General features: G+C 37.8%; 1 protein-coding gene across 11 annotated transcripts in view; it reads left to right on the top strand.

Moving 5' to 3' along the window:
- Window positions 1-24,113, top strand: part of PKHD1 (PKHD1 ciliary IPT domain containing fibrocystin/polyductin) — a 405,020-nt gene that overhangs the window by 29,343 nt on the left and 351,564 nt on the right. For 9 of the 11 annotated variants that reach the window (XM_036218764.1, XM_036218741.1, XM_036218730.1 and 6 more), the window contains 13 exons: window positions 1,773-1,887; window positions 2,889-3,167; window positions 4,379-4,468; window positions 4,561-4,651; window positions 6,176-6,318; window positions 7,673-7,803; window positions 8,659-8,834; window positions 11,635-11,773; window positions 13,759-13,886; window positions 16,213-16,397; window positions 17,278-17,400; window positions 19,255-19,360; window positions 19,841-20,116. In XM_036218764.1, the coding sequence (XP_036074657.1) occupies window positions 1,773-1,887; window positions 2,889-3,167; window positions 4,379-4,468; window positions 4,561-4,651; window positions 6,176-6,318; window positions 7,673-7,803; window positions 8,659-8,834; window positions 11,635-11,773; window positions 13,759-13,886; window positions 16,213-16,397; window positions 17,278-17,400; window positions 19,255-19,360; window positions 19,841-20,116 (1,982 nt within the window). Of the gene's footprint in view, window positions 1-1,772; window positions 1,888-2,888; window positions 3,168-4,378; window positions 4,469-4,560; window positions 4,652-6,175; window positions 6,319-7,644; window positions 7,804-8,658; window positions 8,835-11,634; window positions 11,774-13,758; window positions 13,887-16,212; window positions 16,398-17,277; window positions 17,401-19,254; window positions 19,361-19,840; window positions 20,117-24,113 lie in introns of those variants that run through there. The other 2 variants (XM_036218757.1, XM_036218768.1) reach the window with 2 other exon arrangements.

The following is a 24,113-nucleotide window of genomic DNA, read 5'->3' as shown; positions in this document are numbered from 1 at the left end:
TGACTGTCTGGTCTGACCTGTAGGGTGTGTCTCTTTAACTGCCATTTTGAGGAGCCATAAACCAGATAATAAATCTTTCTATTCTCTGTCAGTCATTTTTTTTAAATTCAAAAATTTTAAATTAAAATTGATATATTTATTGGTTAATTGATAAATTAATTACTATATTGATAAGCCTTTAAAATAGTTATTTTTAAAACTATTTCAGAAATTGTTCTTGATATTTACTGAGATAGTTTAATTATAGCCATATCTATGTCCAGTATTAGGTCACCAGAATTAATATTAAACATGTAAAAAAGATGGTGTTATTTTTTAAATGTTTCATGAAATTACTTGCAATCTTCTTCAAAGTTGGAGGTTATGTATTTTAATTTGAAATTGTTGACACGTTCAGTTGGCTTTTCTTTGTGGACCATAATATTTTTAATTAGAAAAAATATTCTCTGCAGATGATAAGGTATCTAGTGAGCTCTGAGAAAATTCTTTTGCGTGCATGTGTGAAATATCATTTAGTTAATAAACCCCTAAGTAATTAAAAACTATTTACTGACTACCTACATTAAATACAACACTGTGTTCAGTATTGTGAGGATTAGGAGGTCTAGAACGAGGCCATTAACCTTAGGGAGTGACCAGCCTTGTCGGGCACATGTCTGTACTGAAATTCCTGTGTATCCAAGTGTGTCTCCTGATCTTCTCATTCAATTTAACTTATATATATATATATAAGTTATATTTATATATATATATGCATATTATATATATAAACTCATCACTATGTTCCAGGCCTTCTAAGATACATTATTTCATGAGGTACAACAACTGAGGAAATACTTATAGAGCTAGTTTGTAGATAAGGAATTGTAATTTCTGATAGGTAAAGTGTTTTTTTGTTTTGTTTTGTTTTGCTTTGTTTTGTTTTTTACTATTATACCATTATCAAGTAGCAGAACCAAGCTCTGAATTATTCTAATTTCAAGTCTTATGATTTCTCCCGAAGTCCACCTATGTCATATTATGGCACATATCTTTCTTTACCCACAGGAATCTGGTATTTTAAAAAGGACACACCAGTATTCCAAAGCCTCACATAAACAAACTATGTTTCAATGGAATTAATATCTGTCATGAGGGAGAGGAAATAGAAACCTCTCTTAATATCATTTGGGGACATTTTAGATTGATTACTTTATTCCCTTCATAAAGAACTGCACGGTGTTGTCTAGGAGCCAAGTAAGATTATTTGTCAGGAAACGTTTGCTAATTTATGGTGATCTTACAGCTACGCACATGCTAAATATAAAGTAGCTAATGTCTGACATTAACCAGAGGGGTGATCTAATATACCTCATGACGGATGAACGCGTTGGGAAAGGAGACAAGGGATAAGGGTTCTAGATCAAGTCAGAGCAAATTGTGATTGGTGATCTTTTTATTTCTAATTGAAAAATAATTTCTACTATCGATTGAGTTCCCACCATGGGCCATGCCCTGCACAGGCTGTGGTAGATAGGTGTTGTCAGCTAAGCCTCCAGACAGGCCTATGTTGCGGCTACGAGTTTCCTGAAGGTGATGTTACTACAGGAGGAGTTGTGGCTGGTGTGAAGAGACGGGTTGAGATATTGAGACTAGGCGGGTGCCACAGGAACAGCTGTTTTCAGAGTACTGTGGCCAATCACATGGCACAAAGTACAAGGGTGACCATTTGCTGGGTCAGTCATTCAGGCCTTTGTTCCTCTCGCTTTACTCTGTGTTATTCTGCTTTACAGAGCACGGCTCAGTGGGTTCTTTGTGGCCCCAGAGACAAATAATTACACTTTTTGGATCCAGGCAGACAGCCAAGCTTCCCTGTATTTCAGTAGATCAGAGGATCCAAGGTTCAAGGTATTTAGTTTCTCCTCATTGTCCTTTTCTTTGTCCCCAGTTCTTCACTCCTGGAAAAAAAAAAAAAAATCAAACTAAAGCTCTCATGTTGTGCTAATAGTTGTAACACACCATTAGGCAATCAGGAATTTTAATATATATTTTTTGATGATTTTTTTTATTTAAAAGTTTTTCAAATTAAGATGTAGTTGACATGCTTTACATTGTTGAAAAGAATTTTGCTGACTGTGTTGGCACCTACTGTTTATTGAGCACTTACTGCAAGACATGCATTATGCTACATCTTTTATATGTCTTGTCTCTAATCTTTACAGCATTTCTTTGAGTTATGTGTATTTATCTCCATTTTCCAGATAAGGAAATTGAGGTTAAGAAGGATCGTATGGCTTATCCAAAGATATTCAAATAATAAGAGATATTTACGATTCAAATTCGGATTTGTCCGACTCTAAAACTTGTGCCTTTTCCCCTAATTTTGGGTAGAGATGTAGTCAGTCCTACATAGGAATTTCTTGATCAGTTTTGAAGGATAAGAAAAAGTGATTTTAACAAATAGCCAAAATTCACTAGTGCTGTTGACAAAGAACCACAATATTGTTTTTCTCAAATTATTAATATGCTTCTATGAAATTGTTTTGCTTGTTGGCTAGAGAAACATAATAGATTTTGATGTGATCAAGTCATTATAGATTTCTCGAAGGGCTTAACATTATTTTATTCACAGTATCATGTGAACCTAGGGTTTCAGGTTGGCTGTTCCTGCTCCAAATGTGGCCCATTTAGCCTTACATGGATACTATTCAATTGAGAAAAAGAGTAAGAGAGAACAAGCGGTCAGAAGCATAAACAACCATAGGCCCTAGAGTGAGTTGGCAAATGTGTTAGAAAAGACAGACCAGTTCCCTAATCCCTTGATAATAACCGTTCAGACATTTGCTGCATGAGAAAGAGATGCCCAGAAGCTTCCTAGTGTTGATCATGATATGTTTATTGGGATATAGGTGAAGGTGGCCTCTATTAGGGCGGGTACTGCTGACTGGTTTGACTCCTGGGAGCAGAGTGGGGATGAAGGGTCCTGGCAACAGAAGACCACCAAGTTGGAGCTGTTTGGTGGAGCCAGGTACTACTTGGAGGCAGAACATCATGGAAGAGCACCCAGTAGGGGGATGAAAATTGGTGTCCAGATCCACAACACCTGGCTGAATCCTGATGTGGTCAGCTCTTACCTCCGGGAGAAGCACCAGATCCGAATCCGTGCTCAGAGACTTCCAGAAATTCAGGTCTACATCTCTTCCCAGTCCTACGGGTTAGGTTCAGGGGCTTAATTCTGGAATGAATATAGCCTTGCCTGGTGGAAAGATTACTGACTGGAAACCAGATGATTTGAGTTGTAATTATAACTCTGCTGCCATAGAAATGGGATAGCTATCCAATAGCGTTGTAAGGACGTTTAAAAAAATGTGAAGTGTTATTATTGAGATGACCTTACTCACTCACTTACTTTTAGGAATTTAAGTTCCAGTTAAATGTTCTTTTAGAAATTTACTCCCCAGAGAAGAGATAAGGTCTTCTGAACACCCACGCTTATGTGCACATATTCTAGCATGTACACACACTAAATTCCATAGCTTTTTGAGCATTCAGGTCCTATTTCCATATGGGATGTATTTTCTAAATCTGCTTTGTAAAAGTCATAGCCTTTGGGTCTCTCAGTTGTACTCCATATTTTCTTTGAACAATTTTAATGTACTTTGTGGTGTACACAGATGAGTCAATATGGACTCTACCTTTTAAAGCTTATGGTCTAACAGACAAACAAGTACACAAATAACCATAGAATAAAGTAGAAGATAGCAAGTGATATAAGAAATTAAAAATAACAGGTAGATAAAGGAAAATGGGGTCAAATATGTGGTGACAGAAGGAGATTTAACATAAGGTAGTAAACATACAATGCAGTATATACAGATGATGTATTATTGAATTGTACACTTGAAACCTATATAATTTTTTTAACAAATGTCACCCCAATAAATTTAAAAAAATTAATAAACGATATGGTAGGTCTTATTCTATAGCAAAAGTATAATGTGCCTGGCAGGGAATGTATCGAAAGCAAAGCAGAGATTGAATCAGCCTCTGAGAGGGTGTGTCCTGCCATGTGGCTGGTTCCACCTACCAGGCCACCCTTGGTAAAGAGTATTTGGTGAAATGGGCTGCAAGTGGGCCATTCAGTAGCAAATTTAAGTCTCACTCTAAACAAAAGGAGCTAGCCATGGATAAATAGGGAGACAGACATGTATATTCCAAAAAAAGTTTTCATTAGGTGATGCCACTTGTGTTCTCCAGATACTTCTAGATGATAGTGAGTTTAAAAAATTAAAATTATAATAAAAAATAGCAAGCTGAGGAAGTATGTCCTATGTTCCTAGATTGTCTCTCTGGCTTAATTAGCACACATCATTTAGTCCTGTCTCTCTTGACTTTTTAGATGGTGACTGTGTCTGGAAGAGGGAACTTCTTCCTTACTTGGGACAATGTCTCTAGTCAGCCAATCTCTGCGAATGCCACAGCCTATCAGGTGGGAACCTCCTTCAAAGAATGAGAGGTGGGGGAACTAAGGAGAGTCTTTACCCCACAGTATGAACTCCTAGTAGTTTTTCTTTATGACAGATTCAGACAGCCATTGAGGAGTTACTCGCAGTCAAATGCCAGCTGGAACCCCTTTCGGCTAATATCCTACTCCGGCTTGGATTCGAACAAGGTGCTGTTCCTCGTTTGACAAATTCTGACCCTCTTCTTCATCATTGTCTCCTCTCTCTTTCTTTCTCTTTCTCTCTCTCCCTTCTCCCTCCCTCCACTTCCCTCCTTTTCTCTCTCATCTGTAAAATGGGAAAAATCTTCATTTCATCGCCAAGATGCTAACAGAGTCAAACGAAGATGTGGAAATTGGATTTGGCCAATGGAGTAGCTACATACTTGGGAGGGAGCTACTTGGTGTGGGTATTAGAGAAATAAAAGGTATCCCTCCCGAGTTGTCAGGTGGAGCAAAATTAAAAATCTAGGATGTTGGGGAGTTAGAGTTAAGGAACAGTGTCACATGCCTCACAGAGGGAAAAGGGCAAAAGTTATAGGTGGGAAACAGCAAAACAGTACAAATCTTGTTTAATTTAAATTGCATCTTAAATAAAATAATTATTACATAAACAGTAGTTTTAAATTATAAAAATGTGAGGATATGCTTTTTAAAATACTAAGGTGAACTAAGTTACAGTTGACACTCCATGTCTTTATCGTACACATAGAAAACAGTACTATAATAGGTCCCCGTTATCCAAGGGGGATACCCTCAGTGAATGCATGAAACCTCTAATGGTACCGAACCCTACATATACCATGTTTTTTCTCATGTGTACATAAGTCTGATGAAGTTTAATTTATAAATTAAGTGTAGGAAGAGATTAATGACAATAACTAATGATAAAATAGAACAATTATGATAATAGATAGAAATAAAAGTTATGTGAATGTGGCCTCTTTCTGTCTTTCTCTCCCACTTTCTCTCTCTCTCTACATTTCTCTCTCTCAAAATATCTATTGTACTTACTCACCCTTATGTGAGATGATAAAATGCCTACTTGATGAGAAGTGAACTGAATGATGTATGCATTGTGACATAATGTTAGTCTACTATTGATTGTATTGATATGTAAGCACTTTATGGCTTCTCTTTGGTATATATACCCGAATTGCCAGCAGCACTACTCTTGTGCTTTGGGGCCATTATTAAGTAAAATGAGGCTTACTTGAACACAAACACTACAATACCACTACAGCCTATCTGATAACCAAGATGGCTACCACATAACTAATGGGTGTGAAGATGCCGGAGGAAGAGATGATCTACTTCTCACAGGGACTGCGTGAGATTGCATCATGCTACTCAGAACCACACACAATTTAAAATGTATGAATTGTTTATTTCTGGAATTTTCCATGTAACATTTTTGGACCATGGTTGACCACCAGTAACTGAAACTGTGGAAAGTGAAACAGTGGTAAGGGGTGGGGGGAGTCCCCTGTATATTTTCGATGATCTTGGGTGAATTTTTCATAGCTGGAGCCTTCAAACTGGGGGCTGCTGGGCCAATCCCTGCCCAGCTTGCCCAAAGCTGAGGCGGTGGAGATTTCACAGTGAACCCATAACCCGTTCCATGCATGTGTGTTAGGAAGCTCTGTCTGTTTGACATTTATACCTGTCTTTTAATTTTATCTGAACTGCATCCAGGCTCAGAAGGTTCCAGCTGTGATGGCCACCTCACCAGTGGGACAGAACCCTTCTGTGGGAGGTTCAGCCTCTATCAGCCTCGGTACCTTATCCTAAGACCCCCGGCTCCCCAGAAGGGCTACCGTCTGGATCAATATACACACGTAAGAAGCAGCCCTCATTCTTCTGGTCGAGGTGGGTAAGGAGGAATTGGTTAATCTCTGGAGTTGAGACTGAAGAAATAGAAGCACAAAGGAGTGATGTGCCCAAGGCATTTTGGGCTGAGGGTCTTGGCTGGTTTCTTAACTTCTGTTTCAGGTGTGAATGGATACCTCCAGTATCCATGTACCTACTTGTTACATGGAAATGCCTTTGTATTGGCTGTGAGACCTATGGAAGGTTTTATATGCTCTAGTATTTTCTTTGCTCTCTAGGTATGAGTGCAGACTCTAGTGTAAGACTATTTGGTTTTGAATTTAGACTCCACACCTTGTGTGCCCACAGTGTCTTTTTTACTTTAGTTTACACAACTGAAAAATAGGAAATAATGTTGTTTATCTCTCAGGATTTTGGTGAAGATTAAATGAGATAATCTAGTAAAGTGCTTGTGCAGTGGTTAGAACTTAGTTAAGGCTAGTTATTGTTATCTATTTTAGTTATTGTTATTATTGATGGATTGAGTGACACATATTTTTTAGGTCAGTAGCTCTGTCGTCCTTTATAAGAGTGCAGCTCATGTGCCCTTGGGGAACCAGAGTGAGCCTTGCTGGGGCGGCTGAGCTCATATCAGTCATTTCAAGTCCTTTTCTAGTCAAACAGCGGTGGGAACTGGAATGTTTCAGGTTGGGGTGCAATCTATCTTCCAGCCTTTCCTCCATAGCGGAGGCTCCCAGTCGGGATAATTTTGCCTCTTAGGGGAGAGTTGGCAATTTATGGAGACATTTTTGGTTGTCACAACTGGGGAAAAGTTACTGAGATCTACTGGGTAAGGTTACAGGGATGTTGCTAAACATCCTAAAATGCACAGAATAACCTCACAAAAAATTATCTAATCAAAAATGTCAATAGTGCTGAAGTAAAACAAAACAAAACAAAACAAAACAAAACAAAACAGAACACCCTGCTCTAAAGTCTTTTTGAGACAAGGAAATTTACTTAACTCCGAAACCAAGGATGCTGGGGAGTTAAAGTTAAGGAACTGAGTCTCAGAGAGTTAAGTGACTTGTTCAAAGTTACGCAAATAACTGGGTTATAACAGGGGTTTTCGAATTGAGATGCTTTAAAATCATCACTGATGAGCACAGTGCTAGGCATTTACTAACTCTCTTTTGGACAAATAATAATTTGCTTTTAATGATTTGTCTCTCCAGCTAGACTGGTAAGCTCTAGGAGAGCAGGAATAGGGCTGACTCACAGGATGAGGCAGGGTCCTAGGGAGGTGGCTTTTTCTCACCACATATTGCTTGAATGGCTTCTTCTTCCACTAATAGAGCTAAAGCACTTATTTGGTGTCCATAGCTGTGCATTGCATACAAAGACCACATGCATAAGACTCTGAAGGTGATCGTGTCCTTCACAATTGGTCTTCAAAGCATCATTAAGAAGAACATCACCTGTGACTGGAGTCTCATAGGGACCAGTTCTGAAAGGTAGGTAACCTATGAGGAGGCATGGTGGGAATTTTGTCAGCTGGGTTGTCTCTTGGGAACAGTGGCCCATCTGAGGTATCGTCTATTATATTTGGGCTTCAGATTCTAACTTGGGGCTCCAAACACAGATGAGAAATTTGGAGCCCAGAAAAGTTTGACTTTAAGAGAGTTAGGTATTAGAAATGCAATACTTCCTAGAAGGAATCTGACATTTCTCAGGGATAGAGTCATTGAACATCAAATTTGGAAGAGATTTTAGAGAACATTCCTTGACATTACAAATGAGAAAATTTGGGGCCAAGAGAATTTGGGATTTACCAAAATTCATTTAGCGAGGGAACAAAGACTGGAAAAAAATCTGAGCATTTTGGTTCCTTAATTCAGTGCTCTTTCCACGTATCTCTTATGGATTTTTGTAAATGGTTTTAAACGAGTCTGATAATGTCCAGGAGTATTAATCTTCACTATCATTAGAGCCCGTCATAGGATCTGCTTAAGATACATAATTACAATTTGAAAATTATGTTGACATTGAGTGTCATGAACGAATGACTGCTTTAAAATGTGCTTCACTGATGTGACGCCATGAGCCGAGCTGGGTCTGTCTTGGATGTTTGTTTTGTACCCATGACACACAGGACTGTTTTGGTTCATGAAGTCTTTTGCCTGGCCACACAGTCCTCAGGCCCCCACATTTGAGAACTAGGCCTCCAACATGGGAGGGGATGCAGATGCCACGAGGGAGGACTGTAGATGCCATGAGGGAGGATTGTAGATGCCACGAGGGAGGACTGCAGACGCCATGAGGGAGGACTGCAGATGCAGGCCCATTTCCATGGTGTGCTTGTTTTTCAGCTGGCAGTTCACTTGCACCGATCTTTGGAAGACTTGTGTGCATCCTTCTGCATATCTCCAGGTGCTTCCGAAAAACTCCCCGGTGGTGGTACATCGCATTGACCTCCTTCCTCTGGCTCAGGAGATGGGCGCATTCTATATGGATGAAATTATTATTGCAGACACAAACCTAACAGGTGATCATTGACTCTACTCTCCTGCATGGGCCTGTCCATCCAATGCTGATTTTAATATTTTCTGCTAGGGGCTACTGTTCTTTTAATGGAGAAGGAGCAGTTGATTCTCCATTTTGTCTGCCTTGGCTCTAGAAAGAAGATGCATTTGGGATTGTGTGCCTGTGGCCACTATATGTCTCTAGCTATGTCTCTCTTTTTTCCTATTCACTACAGTGCTTGCTCTTGCTTATGGTACCTGTGCTCTTACTCCAAGTTACCACTTCCTTTCTGAGAAGTTTGGTTTCTTCACCCATGAAATGGGCCTACTGAGGTCCCTACCTCACTAGATTACTACAAAGATTAACTGAAGTATAATGTAAAGTACCCATCATTGGTCCTGACCATAGTAAGTGCTCAATAAATATAAGCAATTATTATCGCTATTAACATTATTATTACTTTTAGGCCAACAGGATTTCTCCACCTCTCCATCAGTTAATATCTGTCATATAAAATGCTGGAAGAAAATGTAAATGAGCTAAAGGCCTGATTTATGACCCTTGGGAGACTGGCTCAGAGAGAGTTAGAGGGCAACCTTATCTTTATGAGACTAGCCTCATCCTTCTTTCTGCCCATCAAGATTCCTCCCATTTGTTATTTAGAGCTCAGGCCTGGCCCCTTTCCCTACCAAGTCCCTTGACTTCCCTTAGGCACAGAGATCTCATTGGGCTTTGGTTGTCTATCAGTCCTAGGGCAAAGTGCTCATCAGGGGTCCTTATGAGGCTGGCCATAGACTATGTGCACCCAGGGGAAGGGAAGTCCATGGGCAAGACAGATGAAGCGTTTGCTCCCAGGGCCTCCAGCTTTCCAACTTTGGTTTAATTTTCCTTTTCCATCAAGTTCCTGTGACTTTGGGGCTCAGTTTTCCTGCTATAAGTAGCTTTTTTCTATCTCTGTCTCTCCCCCTACACATAGCCCAAGAGAAAAGGAGAAAGCAATTATTTACATTTTCATTTGTAAAATGTACAACTTTTTAATCTTTTGCCTGTAAAATTGCAGAGCTGAGGGTGGGGAACTTGGGGATGGATGGTAAGAGAACTCTCTTTTTAGCCCTGAAATTACATCATATCTGAACTCATCAAAATTCTGTCTCTTATTTGCTTTAGTGGTTCAAGTGTTTTGGGGGCATCTGGATCAGACTGAGTCACTGCTTATTTTAAACTGTGTTCATGTTCTGGTACCTATAGAAAATAATATCCAAATGATGTGCTGGGGTAACTGCCTGAATGTCTAAGTACCTAAAACACCAGGCTGGCCCCTTTGGTGACCCCCAAGTGCTGCCCAGATTCCCAGAGGGCTGAGAGTATCAGTATTTCATATACTTGAACCCACTGATTGGGAAACTCAGGACTAGATAGATAATAGGCAATTTTTACTTTTTTCTCTTTTCCCCCTTAAATGCTGTCTTACACCTCCAGACCCTCAAAGCCCGGGATCCAGAGCCCTTTCTCACTGTCCCTACCTTGTAATACTAAATACTGCAATATCTGGAACTATCTAGTGCCGAGGTGAGGAGAGAAGCAGAGGGTGGAGTGCAGAGACAAAACAAGAATGAAGATTGGTGGTGACTTGGGTAAAACCATCTATTTCCTCCTTTGTCTAGTTACCCTGCTGGAAATGACTTTGATTTGAGGATTATGTAATGGCAACATAAACTACACAATTGGGCTCAATAATTATAGTCAATTGTCTGACATTGATCTAATCAATTTAACACTTGATTATATTCTCTCACCTAATATCTTTTATGAAAATTCTTTTTATCTAGTGGTAGCTACATTTATTTCTCATTTAGCTCTCAGAACACCATGAGATGGTTCTATTATGTCCACTCTATAGATGAGGAAACCAAAGCTAAAAGGTGCTGAATATGTTGCCCCAAATCCCACAGATAGGACATGGGGTTTGAAATTGGAACCCAGAGGTTGTTGACATCAGAGCCAAACTCTCAATGACTCCATATCCAGCTGAGTGAATAAACATTTGTTGAGCACTTGCTTGGTGCCTGGCGTTGGGCTAAGCATTGAGCATGCAAAGATTCTGCCTTTAAAATGTTTACTGTCTCGATTGTACAGTCTTGGGGAAGAAGCCTTCTTTTACACAGTGCTTAGTAGGAGGGGAAGAGAATATTTAAAATATATTGTACTGATCATTTAAATCTATCATCACACTAAACTTTTCCTGCTATGCAGATTAGTGTATGTCATGATTCCCATTTCACAAATTGGAAAATGTTTTAGAGAGTTTATGCTGATTCACTAAATGGTAAGCCAGTAGAAGTGGAAAATCAGGGTTTGAACGGTGGTCTGTCTTAAAGCTTGTACTTTTTATGCACGTGTGCTGACTCCACACTGTGGATAACCAGTAAGTAGCCCCAGTAGGGACCTCATGTGTTCAATTTTCTTAAAGGGGATCTGCCATACGTTCCCGAAGTTGCCAGGGGCCTTGAGAAGGAAAGGAAGAAAAGGTGGCCATCCATACTGCAATAGATTATCTGTATAGGGGGTCCTTCTATGGCACAGGGAGTAATATTTATCTGGCTTGGAAATTATTAAACTCTGTTGTGGAGTTAGACTAGTTTCTTTCCTTGTATCATGACCTTGCATTTTCTTATTGGTACTAAACTGCTGCTCCCTGTAACTTTGCTCAGCTTTAAGTGTGCGCTGAGATCTAAGTAACTCAGCATCTCTAGCTAGGACTCTCCATACAACAGGTCTTCCATCTTGAGTTACTTGATAATAATCGGATCATTGGTTTCTAGTTTCTCAAGCTGATTCTGGAACAGCTCGCCCAGGTGGGAATCTGGTGGAATCTGTCTCTGTGGTGGGATCCTCTCCAGTCTACAATGTAACCTCCTGGTTGGCAGGGTGTGGCTCGGAACTCCCGCTCATCACTGCAAGGTAGGGAGCTGGCTTCACTCACCTGTCCCTCCTTAGAATTGCTAGTTGGTTTTGGAGAACCTAGAGGTGGAACTTTTAGCAGGAAATTCTACCAGTCTTGTTGCTTAAAGTAATGGTTCTCAATCTGAAGAACACTATATCGGACACCTGGAGGTCTTGTTAAAACACAGATTGTTGGGCCCTAATCATACCATCTTTATTTCAATAGGTTTGCCTGATAATTTGCATTTCTAATGAGTTCCCAGACAATGCTGATTCTACTGGTCTAGTGACCACACTTCGAGAACTAATTTCTAGTGAATTTGTTAAAAAGTAGTTGTATTTTTATGTTGTTCAGAGGTTCACATTACCACCTTTTTTGTTCACTCCTCTCCTTCCATTCTCTATGTATTAATCTTATTGGAATTTTTTTGAGGCAAAATGAAATAATCTAAGGAATAAAAACAGTTATTTCTAAGAATTTACCGCCAGATGGCACTAGAGCCCCATAAGCGTTCCTTCTGTAATAGCCAAACTTTCTCGCTGCGCTTTACAAAGCAGTAACTACCGATTAGGCTTCTCCAAGCTTTTGGAACACGTGTATGTTCTAGTTTGTCCCGTCTCCATTCCCCTCGCGCTTCCCTCACCAAAATCCCAGTAGGATGAGAAGAATTGGGATGTTCTGATTTTTAAATTCCTTTTTTTTTTTTTTATCATCTCTAACATGTTCCAAAATTAATTCTCATATACCATGCTTGAAACGGTGTATTAAAGGTAGGTGCAGAAAGCTTGAACTTGTGCTCCACTTTCCTTGACTTCGTGTTCCTTGGTCCCCTGAACTGGAAAGACATGAAAACCATCAATAAAATAAAGAAGTGAAAGAGCTTCAGTGGTGGAGAGGGAGCTGCCATAGTCGCCAGCCTGTCGTCCTGTGCTCCAGATGACAAAGTTATTAACTCTGAAATGATAGAGGCTAATTTAGGTTATTTTGAGCAGGTCCACACTTACAGTGGTCCTCATAACCTTCCTGGTTTCCCCCCAAGTTCCTTAGCTTCTTCTGGAAGCTAGGACAACTTTCAGACGGGCCTCTTCGAGGTTCATCCCCCAAACACGGAAAGTATCACTCTGACTGCTCTGTATGGTTGTATGTATGCATACCACTATTAGTACTTAAATAATATTATTGATAGAAATCAGATATGTTCATTGTCGAAAATTTGTAAAACATAGAAAAACACTTAGAAAAAGAGAAAAATCACTCATACATCTACTTAGAGATTCCATTAACATTTTGGATCCATATTCTAACCACTTTTTTTTTTCAAGCAGTTTTTGTATACATGAAGACAGGCGTATATTTATGTTTAAACCTCAAATTGGGACCATACATTACGTACTATATTTGTAACATGTCCTTTTTCCCTAATGGTATAAATTGAATCTTTTCCATTTCATTAAGCCTTCTAAAATGTGGTTTTTAATGGGTGAACAGTATTCTGTCTCATAGTGTGTCATAATTTATTTGATCCATTTGTCGAATTAAAAGCAAGAATAGGCAGTCAGCGTGCTTGTACATAGGTATTAGAAGAGAACTTGGCTAAATGGAGTGGTCTGTGTTTTAGCTGGAGATGCCGAGTAGGGAAGTATCTGTGGAACAGGCACTGACTTTTGATTTGAGTATGTAAATGGGGTAAGAGAATGCCAAGTTCTCCTTCCAGTCCGTGCTTCAGGACTAGAGCTGTGGAGGCCAGAGTCATCACTCTTCAATCTGGAACCCTGTGCTCCTAGGATCAGTGAAGGGGAAGGATGGAGTACTCTTAAAGAATCCTAATATTTCCACTATGCTTTTTCTGCTGTAATGGGAGAGGGGCACCCAAAATCTGAGAGTTTGAGCTCATAGTCTAGAAATGACAGACTAATTGGTCTTTGAGATGGAGCTATGTTCTCTCTGGAGAGATGTTCTGGGTCATCACTGTGGTTAATGCTTTGTTTTTGACATGCCACAGCTCTGTGCCCACTGAAGGAGCAGAAGAAGAATCCAGAAAGGTCCAGGTGACAACACAGAAGCTACAGAGAACAAGCCCACCTTTAGGAGGACACTTTCGCATCCAACTTTCTAATACAGTGATTCCTGGTAAAGGGACAATTGGGGGGTATGGCATTTCTCATTTACATTTTAGAGGCATTCCTAGGCAAGCAACATCCTATGAGATTGTCAGGCAAGGGTGTCAGTCTTAAAGTTATTTTGTTTATTTTTCAATGTCTGAAAATGACCTTATTAAAATTAAAAATCTTGATAACAACAATAATCTATCATTGTTAATATGATCCCAACCTTTTAGTTTTGTAGATGTGGAAACTGGTTGGATTAGCTTCCTGGGGCTGTCAGAACAAATGATCACAAACTTAGTGGCTTAAAATAAGAGAAATTTTTTTTTCTCACACAGTCTGGAGGCAAGAAGTCCAAAATCAGGTCGTTGGCAGGGCCACAATTCCTCTTAAGGCTCATGGAAAGAATCCATTCCCCGCCTCTTCTAGCATCTGAGGGCTGCCAGAATTCCTTGGCTGTCTCTATTATCACTCCAACCCCAAATTCCATGGTCACATTGTCTCTTCCTCTTCTGTCCCAGAACTCCTGTCTCTCTCATAAGGGTACATATGATTGCATTTGGGGCTCACCTGGATAATCCAGGATAAACTCCTCAAGGTCCTTAACCACACCTTTTGCTATATGTAAGGTAATAATAACTTTTTTTGCCTTATAAGGTAATAATATTCATAGGTTCTGAGGATTAGGGCTTTGACATAATTTGAAAGGCCACCATTCAGCCCACTATACTGAGGTTTGCCCAGAAGTCATACAAATAATTTATGGCACAGTTCAGATGTGAACTTGGGCCTTTATTCTCAGGTCAGTTCTCTTCTGTCTAGAGTTTCCTAGGCCAAGATCCATGGTAGCCATGGTTCTTCTGAATTAAATTCCACAGTGACACCATATGCTAGTGAAGATTTTAGTGGTCATAACAAATGCAGAAAGAGTTTTCAGATACCATGAGAGTAAAATAGTTTTCCAGATCTTCAATAACATACACATTTCACAAAGGACAAGGATTAGAAGTGATTAGGTTACTTAGTTGGTATAAACATAGAGGAATATGAAAGGAGGCTCAGGAAAACCTAAGAGTGGCTGTATAAAAATTAGTGCATGGTCACAAGCAGAAAGGCACTGGGCTTGCAAAGAATCTTCTTGTGGGAGTGGTATTTTTATTCTAATAGGACAACTTGGGAACAGTTGAAGGTCCCTAGGCTATTGGAGTCTGTTGCTGTTAAAGTCTATTAATGTTACTTCGAGTCTATTAATGTTAAAGTCTGATAAATGGGTGAATAAGTGCCAACGGTGTCCTGCCTTTGTAAAGTTCATCACTGTGCTGTTCCCCTTACCATGAATGAGGGCTCTGCCTGTCTGTAGAGAGACTCTTCCTGCCACCACCCCCTATTGCTGATGCTCCTCACCACACACAACCTGCAGAACATCCAGGGAAAGCCAGCCTTAATCAGATCTTTTGAAGTGCCGATGGCTTCATATTTTTTAAAAGGATAAGAATTTTGTTTGCATTTTAGAAATATAGTATTATTTTATTAACACACCAAGGGGGTTTGGGATTTAAGAGAAAGGCTCTCGAGTAGGTAGAAGTCAACTTGGATTTTAATCTAAACCTGTCTCACTTGGTTGACAATCTTCTGAATCTTGGTGGGTTTCATTTTCCTCATCTCTAAAGGAGGCATTAGGATATCCAAATGACCCACCTCATAAGGCTGTTGGGAGTAGCTAATGAAATGGAAACTTTTGGTAAAGCATGAAACAGTTCAAACACAAATGGGACTTAAGCTCAGAGTGTTGTTATTTCTCTATGGGAATGTGGAATGGGGAAGCAGGTGGTTGGTCTTAAAGGAAATTCTAATAGAGAAACCAAAGTTCAATGCCAGCATTCCTCAGCTGGGTTGGCTAAATGTTTTATGGGTGTCAGCTGCTCTGTCCCTCCCCCACTCCCTGTGAAAGGAAGCCAACTTTTCTCTGTTCACAGAGCCAGCTAAATTTTTCCAAGGAAAACCCAACTCTTAATTAGACTTTCAGGCATTACCAGGGTGTCTGGAATTCATATTTCGTGTTGACAGTTGAGACAGTTTTGTATGATGTGACTGTGTTCTCTGTCTGCTATGATATGTAATACTGATAAAAGGTATTATGATATAAAAAGTGGGCATCTACTTGTATTTGCCTTAGGAAAAAATTGGTATAACTAGGCTGGGGGTTCTCTTGAAGCTATACTTTGAACTTGAGGCTCTCCTGCATATTTAGTAGGTATCTTGATATTTTTTCTCTGTATCTTCATGAAGAGACCCTGTGAGGTAAAATAATTAGTGTCTTGTATTTTCAATGTCAAAATCTTCTCCCACAGATGTCCCTGTGAATATTTCAGCTAGTCACCTTTGCCAGCTCTTACAGAACAATACTGATGGCTTCACCTCCAGGTACCTCAATGTTAGTGACTTCACTGTGATGGAGGATCTAAAGTCTTGCTACGAACATGTATGGACCATCTCCTGGTCCACCCAGGTTGGGGATTTGCCCAATTTCATCAGGGTATGTATAATATCCTTTTTGGGGGTATGGATTTTGTAAGAAAATCAGGATGATATAAATGAAAACTGTCATACATTATTAATTTTGTTGGAATATTTAAGTAAAGGGGTTCAACGATCTTTCTGGAAGTTTTCAAGATGTATTTTGGATTTTATATCTCTAATAAGCAATTTGAACCCAATATCTCCTTGGGAGTCAGGGTAGGTAGAGAAGTTGTTGGTTAGTGTCCACCCTACAATAATTCTACATCTGTTATTGGATAATTTAAGCAGATGTGATTGACTTAGATTATCATGGAAGCAGATGGCACAGCAGAAGGAAGTTTAGAAAAGGATTTGCTGTCTTTGGATAATGACAAAACCAGATGCTCTTGCATATTTAGGGTTTTAAAAAATAATCTAATGATCACATAGCATTTGGTTATTATAATATAGAATCCAAGATGGAATTTGATCCCCATTATATGGTGGGTTATTTGCTTTTCAAACAAAATACCTGAGTGAAAATAGAAGAACAGGTGTCATCTCATAGCACTTGTTTTCTTACATTTTATTTTAATATTTTAGATGTAAACATATAAAATAGAAAAGCACATAGAAACAAAAACATCTCAAGACTGAGAGATAAGGTTAATTTTTTTATGTCTTTTTTTTTTTTTTTTTTTTTTTTTTGGCAACTCTACTTGCAAAAAAATGTTCCTGTAATCTACTGGGGCTTTCATTAACCATTACTTATGTTACGTTTCTAGATTTCAATCTCCTGTCACTCTATTTCTATCTGATTATGTTAAACAGAAGTGAAAAAACCTTTTATTGTTTGTTTTAATCAAGATTAGACTTCTATTCCATGATAGAATTCACCAGATATGTAATCGTCTTAGGTCTCTGATGAAAATCTAACTGGAGTGAACCCTGCTGCAACCACTCGTGTGGTATATGATGGTGGAGTTTTTCTTGCACCCATATTTGGAGACATGTTAGTTACTGCCAACCCATGCACTCAGGTGAGAGTGAATGAGCCACCCCAAATGTAAGTACTAGTTTCTAGTCTAATTCAGTCCCTTCCTGATTTATAATGTGGTCCAATCCCAAGGATCAGTTTTCCAATCTCTAAAACAGAGACAATTGTGGCTTTTTTCTTTCTACTTTCACAGAGTATGGAAGGTACTCTAAAAATTTAAGTGCTTTGTAAACACAACATCCTGTTATTATAATTATTGATGTTAATATTGTGATATAAAAAATGAGAACCTCTATAACTACATGTGATTTATACCTCCACATAGTGGTATTGAAAAGTAAATGAACTAAGTCAACTCCTTTTCTTTTTATTTGTTTCCTATTTATTTATTTATTTATTTATTTTTTTTATGGTGACATTGGTTAACGTAATCCAATAAGTTTCAGCTGTACACTTTAACAGTAAGGCACATAGATATTTACAGTGTGTGTGTGTTCACCTCCCATAGTTATATTTCTTTCTGTCACCACATATCTGACCTCCTTTACCCCATCTACTTCCCTCCTCCTCCTTCTCTGGTAACCACTAATCTATTGCTCATGTCTATGAGTCTCTGTTTGTTTGTCCTATTCTTTTGTTGCTTTTAGGTTCTTTTTTTTAAATGTCTTTTTCTCTTTTCTGTTTGCCCATGTGCCTGTTATAATTCATCTGATTTTAATTTGAAAAAAATTTAAAATACAAAAATTATAAAAAATAATATAACCAATACCAGAGGACCTACACAGGATATCGGGATTAACAATTATTGACATTTTGATATATTTCTTTTATAGTTTTATATTTATGAATCAAATGAAACATTATAGTTAAAATCAAAGTATTTATCACCTATGCCTTAATGTAATTCCTATACCTCCTTCCTCCATAAGGAAACACTATCATAAATATAGTGTGTGTACTTTTAATCCATATTTCATATATAGAGCCAATTGAGTCATATCTTTTCACTTTCTCATTTCCAAGTATTGTAGAGTTCTAGTAGATTAACATTAGTTCCAATGAGAGGGAAAGACATATAGTCGACCTTAGAATGACATGAGGGTTAAGAGCACCTACGCCCCCCCCCCCCACAGTTGAAAATCTGTGTGTAACAACTAAATCTTTAACTGCTAGTAGCCTACTGTTGACTAGAAGCCTTACCGATGACATAATCAGTCAAATGACACATATTTTGTATGTTATATGTATTATAAACTGTATTATTACAATAAAGTAAGCTAGAAAAAATAAAATATTATTAATGAAATTACAAGGAAGAAAAAATACATTTACAGTATTTAGTGAAAAAAATTCACATATAAGTGGACCTGTATGGTTCAAACTCATCTTGTTCAACGGTCAACTATAGTATTTTCTTGGGGACCTACCATTCTAGGACAAAAAAGGCCCCAAATTAAGTGTTCAAATACTCTAATATTCAGTTATATATCCATGTAATAATGATAGAAGGAAGGTGCTTACTTCATTGGCATTTACCAGCAAAGAAAGGGCTTTTCACGGAAGTAGGTACCCAGTGGAGAATACGGTGATAAAAAGTCCTCGTGCAGTTCGAATTTTATTTTATTTAGTTTTACCTGCCAGAGAAGACATTTATTCAAGGTTTAGCATATGTATTTATAGAAATGTTAGGTTTATCATGCCTACCATCATTCTAAGAAAGCCTAACATGTTTTGAGCCATTCATTACAATTTACGGTTTATTACCGGGAAATAGAAGAAAGAAAATTAATAAATCATTGACACATTTTAATTTGGGTAAATTTCACAAGTACTTTACGAATACCGTTGAGTGAATGAAATGCATACATTTGCTTTTAATTCTTTGGCCTTTTTTTAGGTGGTTGTGCGAGTGAATGACATACCAGCTTACTGCTCAGGTTCCTGTTCTTTCCAGTACCTCGAAGGATCAACTCCCTGGGTCCACTCCGTGTGGTATTCACTTGGTATGATTTGTGACTGGGCATTGACATGGTCATAAACTTTAGACTCAGGGTGATTAGAGGCCATTACCTGGTAATAGGTGGACAGAAGTTGCATCAGTTCCTGGGATGGGTATTGAATGACTCAGTAAAAGTATATTTTTCAGCCAATCTAAATGATATGGTCATGATTTTGAATGGAGACAAGTAGATTATTGGTGACGTAAAATGTTTTATTCTCTTGGTCTCTTGTTATAAAATATTCCTAATTTTGATTGCCCCCCACCCCATTTTTACTTAATAGTGACTGCTCATTACTAGTTTGAGGAAAAATAAGATGGGAGCTGTATGCTATAATAATAAATGCAAATGTCCAATATTTGAGTCAGCTTTCAACTCCTTCAGTTTTGGGAGGGAATAAACATTTGATGTTAAGAGTTCACTTAAGTGGAGTGATGTTACTGAGAGATGATTTTGTTCTTTATATTTCTTTTCTCCTTTAAGATGGTGACATCAATCTACTGGTTTATATTACTGGAACTAGTTTCTCTGTTGACTCCCAGGCCTTTCAGATTACTGTGAACAAAACAAAGTGCAAAGTTATTTTTTCAAATCGAACTAATGTGGTCTGTCAGACAAACCTGCTACCTGTTGGAGTGCATCAGATGTCAATGTTTGTGAGACCCTTTGGTCGTGCCATCAATGCCAGTGGAGGAGGCCTCTTCCTTAACGTGGAACCCAGACTGGATGCAGTGGACCCTTCGAGAGCTGCAGAGACTGGTAATCTGGGGAGGACCCCAAGTTGCATCTAACCCTCTAAAGGTAGCATTCTTGCTGATATGCAGGAATCTAGTCTTGCCACCTTATAAATTCTGTATCTACTATGACTCGCAGCTTTTTGTTTTCTGTCACCAGCATTTCTTCTAATGACCAACAGACATTTGAGCCCTTAAAAGAACTCACTTGTCATAATTTGGCTGATAGTATTGGCATAATTGGATATGTCACTGAGTCACTGAGTCACTGCATTAGATTGGGCATTTGGACATACGTATTTGGGTTTTCATCCTGCCCGAATCAGATGTGTGACGTTAGAAGTGGGACTTTAGAAGTGGGACTGTGATGACAGGCACAGTGTCACTTATTGAATATTTCTTCTCGGTAGTTACAGATCCTAAATGCGTACAGCTACCCAAAAGATGAAATTATTATCCACAGTGTTCTAAGAGAACACTGATTTGCTCAAGGCTTTCCAATGGAAAGAGTTGGAGCTAGAATGCAAAGGGATTGTTGGATGCCAAGGCTCCTGCTGCTTCTGCCATGCCGTGCTGTCTTAGCTATACAGTGGGCCTAATGAGGCTTAATTTACAGGCCTCTTAGTTTTGTTCAAGATTAAAATGAGCCAAAAGGTAAGAGCCCCTTGAAAAGGAAAAACATTTGCATATGTTACATACAAGCCTTGACCACTAGAAGCTTTCAGTGGGTATTCACAAATATTTGTAAACTGACATACACTTGGATACTCAGCTAGCATGCAAAGCCAACTACCATTTGAGTAGTGGGGTGTAGAGTGGGTAAACAGTGGGTCTTGGATTTTAGTGCCGTGGAAATCAAGGTTCTCTCCATGATTTCTGAGGGATATGACGAGTTAAAAACAACCCAGCCAGATTTCAAGAATCTTAGGAATACTCATGCTTATATATATTCATGTATGATTTTTTTAGAACATAAAACTTCTTTCCTTAATGCCTTGTATTTTGTCATTGTTTTTAATGTTGGCCCAAAGACCTGTAGCTTACAATAAACTTTTTTTATTTAAAGAGTTTTATTAAAATATAGCTAACACACAATATTGTATTAGCTTCAGGTGTACACCGTAGTTGTTCAACATTTATATAAACTAAAGAAGTCATTACCATGATGAGTCTAGTGACCATCTGACACTGTACAATGCTATTTACAACACTATAGACTATATTTCCTATGCTGTACTCTGCATCCCCATGACTTATTTGTTTTATACCTGGAAGTTTGAACCTTTAATTCTCCTTCATCTCCCCTTTTTTGATTTTTCAATTACAGTTGACATTCACTATTATTTTGTATTAGTTTCAAGTGTACAGCATAGTGGTTATACATTTATACAATTTAAAATGGGATCCCCCCCATGAGTCTAGTACCCATCTGGCACTATAACATGGTCGTTAGTATATTATTGACTATCTCCTCTATGCTGTACTTCACATTTCCATGACTGTTTTGTAACTACCAATTTGTACTTTTTAATCCCTTCCTCTTTTTTCATCTTATTCCACAACCCTCCTCCCATCTGGCAACCATCAGCTTTTCCCCTGTGCCTATGAGTCTGTTTCTGTTTTGTTTGTTTATTTTGTTCTTTAGATTTCACATAAAAGTGAGATCATATGGTATTTATCTTTCCCTGTCTGATTTATTTCACTTAGCATAATAACCTGTAGGTCTATCAATGCTGTTGCAAATGGTTAAGACTCCAGTTTTTTATGGCTGAGTAATATACCATTGTATATATGTACTACATCATCTTTATCTAATCACCTATTGATGGGCACTAAGGTTACTTCCATATCTTGGCTATTGTAAATAGTGCAGCTGTGAACATAGGGGTGCATAGATCTTTATGAATTAGTGTTTTGGTTTTCTTCAGATAAATATTTAGAAGTGGAATTGGTGGATCACATGATAGTTCTATTTTTAATATTTTGAAGAATCTTTGAACTGTTTTCTATAGTGGCTGTACCAATTTGCAATCTCAAGTGCACAAGTGTTCCCTTTTTTCCACATCCTCACCAAACACTTGTTTGTTGGTTTATTGATGATGGCCATTATGACAGGTGAGGTGTGAGGTGATATTTCATTGTGGTTTTAATTTTCATTTCTCTGATGATTAGTGATGTCGAACATCTTTTCAAATATCTATTGGCCATCTGTCTGTCCTCTTTGAAAAAATGTCTTTTCAGGTCCTCTGCCCATTTTTTATTTGGATTGTTAGGTTGTTTTTGGTGTTCAGTTGTGTGGATTCATTATAAATTTTGGATATTAACCCCTTATTGAATGCAATATTAGAAAATATCTTCTCCCATTAATTAGGTTGTCTTTCTGTTTTGTTGATGGTTTCTTTTGCTCTGCAAAGCCTTTTTTAATGTGACATAGTCTTATTTCTTTATTTTTTCTTTTGTTTCCCTTGCCTGAGATGACAGAACAGAAAAAATATTACTAAGAGCAATGTCAGCAAGTTTTCTTTTAGGGGTTTTATGATTTCAGGCCTTACATTTAAGTCTTTAATCCATTTTGAGTTTATTTTTGTTTATGGTCTAGTTTCATAATTTTTTGCATATATCTACCCAGTTTTCCCAGCATGAATAGACTGTCTTTACCCCATTGTATATATATTCTTGCCTCCTTTGTCATAGATTAATTGACTATATAGGCATGGGTTTATTTTTGGGCTCTCTATTCTGTTCCATAGACCTATGTGTCTGTTTTTATCCAGTATTTTGCTATTTTTCATGTTTGGGAATATTGTAAATATCCACTATTTGCTGTTAACAATGCTATTTTGATTACTATAACCTTGTTGTATAGTTTGTTATGAGGCATTGTGATATCTCCAATTTTGTTCTTTCTCAAGACTGCTGTGGCTATTCAGGGTCCTTTTTGGATCCATATAAATTTTTGGATTATTTGTTCAAATTCTATGAAAAATGTCATTGATAATTTGAGAAGGGGTTGAATGGAATTTATAGATCGCTTTGGGTAGTATGAGCATTTTCATGATGTTAATTCTTCCTATTTATGAGCATGGTATATGCTTTCATTTATTTGTATCTTCTTAAATTTCTTTCTTCAATGTCTAATAATTCTCCAAGTACAAATCTTTTACCTCTTTGTTTAATTTTATTTCTAGGTATTTTATTTATTTATTTTAATGCAATCATAAATGGGATTTTTTTCTTAATTTCTCTTTCTGATAATTTGTAATTGGTGAATAGAAATATAATTGGTTTCTGAATATTAATTTTATATCCTGCTACTTTACCAAATTCATTTATCAGTTCTAATAGTTTTTTTTTTATGGTGGAATCCTTAGGGTTCTTTCTATATAGCATCATGTCATCTGCAAATAATGATGGTTTTATTTCTTCCTTTCCAATTTGGATGTCTTTTATTTCTTTTTCTTGTCCGATGCTGTATTTCTTATCCAAAGCTATATTGAATAGAAGTGGTAAAAATGGACATTCTTGTTTTGTTCCTAATCATACAGAGAATGCTTTTAGCTTTTCACCTTTGAGTATGATGTTAGCTGTGGGTTTGTCATATGTGGCTTTTATTATCTTGAGATATGCCCTCTATTCCTACTTTGCTGAAAGATTTTATTATAATGGATGCTGGATTTTGTCAAGTGCTTTTTCTGCATCTATTGATATGATTATGATTTTTATCCTTCATATTAATTGATTTGTGGATATTAAACCAATCTTGTATCTCAGGAATAATTCCCACTTGATCATGGTATATGCTCTTTTTAATGTATTGCTGAATCAGGTATGCTAATATTTTGTTGAAGATTTTTGCATCTATGTTAATCAGGGATATCAGCCTATAATTACTTTTCTTGTAATGTCTTTGGTTTTGAAATCAGGGTAATGGTGGTGTCATAAAATGAGCTTGGGGATCTTCTCTTCTCTGCAATTTTTGGAATAGTTTGAGATGAATTCGTATTACTTTTTCTTTGAATGTT

This window comes from Rousettus aegyptiacus, unplaced genomic scaffold, assembly GCF_014176215.1.
Source record: "Rousettus aegyptiacus isolate mRouAeg1 unplaced genomic scaffold, mRouAeg1.p scaffold_m13_p_1, whole genome shotgun sequence".
Taxonomy (NCBI): domain Eukaryota; kingdom Metazoa; phylum Chordata; class Mammalia; order Chiroptera; family Pteropodidae; genus Rousettus; species Rousettus aegyptiacus.
Note: the sequence above shows the minus strand (reverse complement) of the source record. Positions and strands in the feature narration are given on the sequence as shown.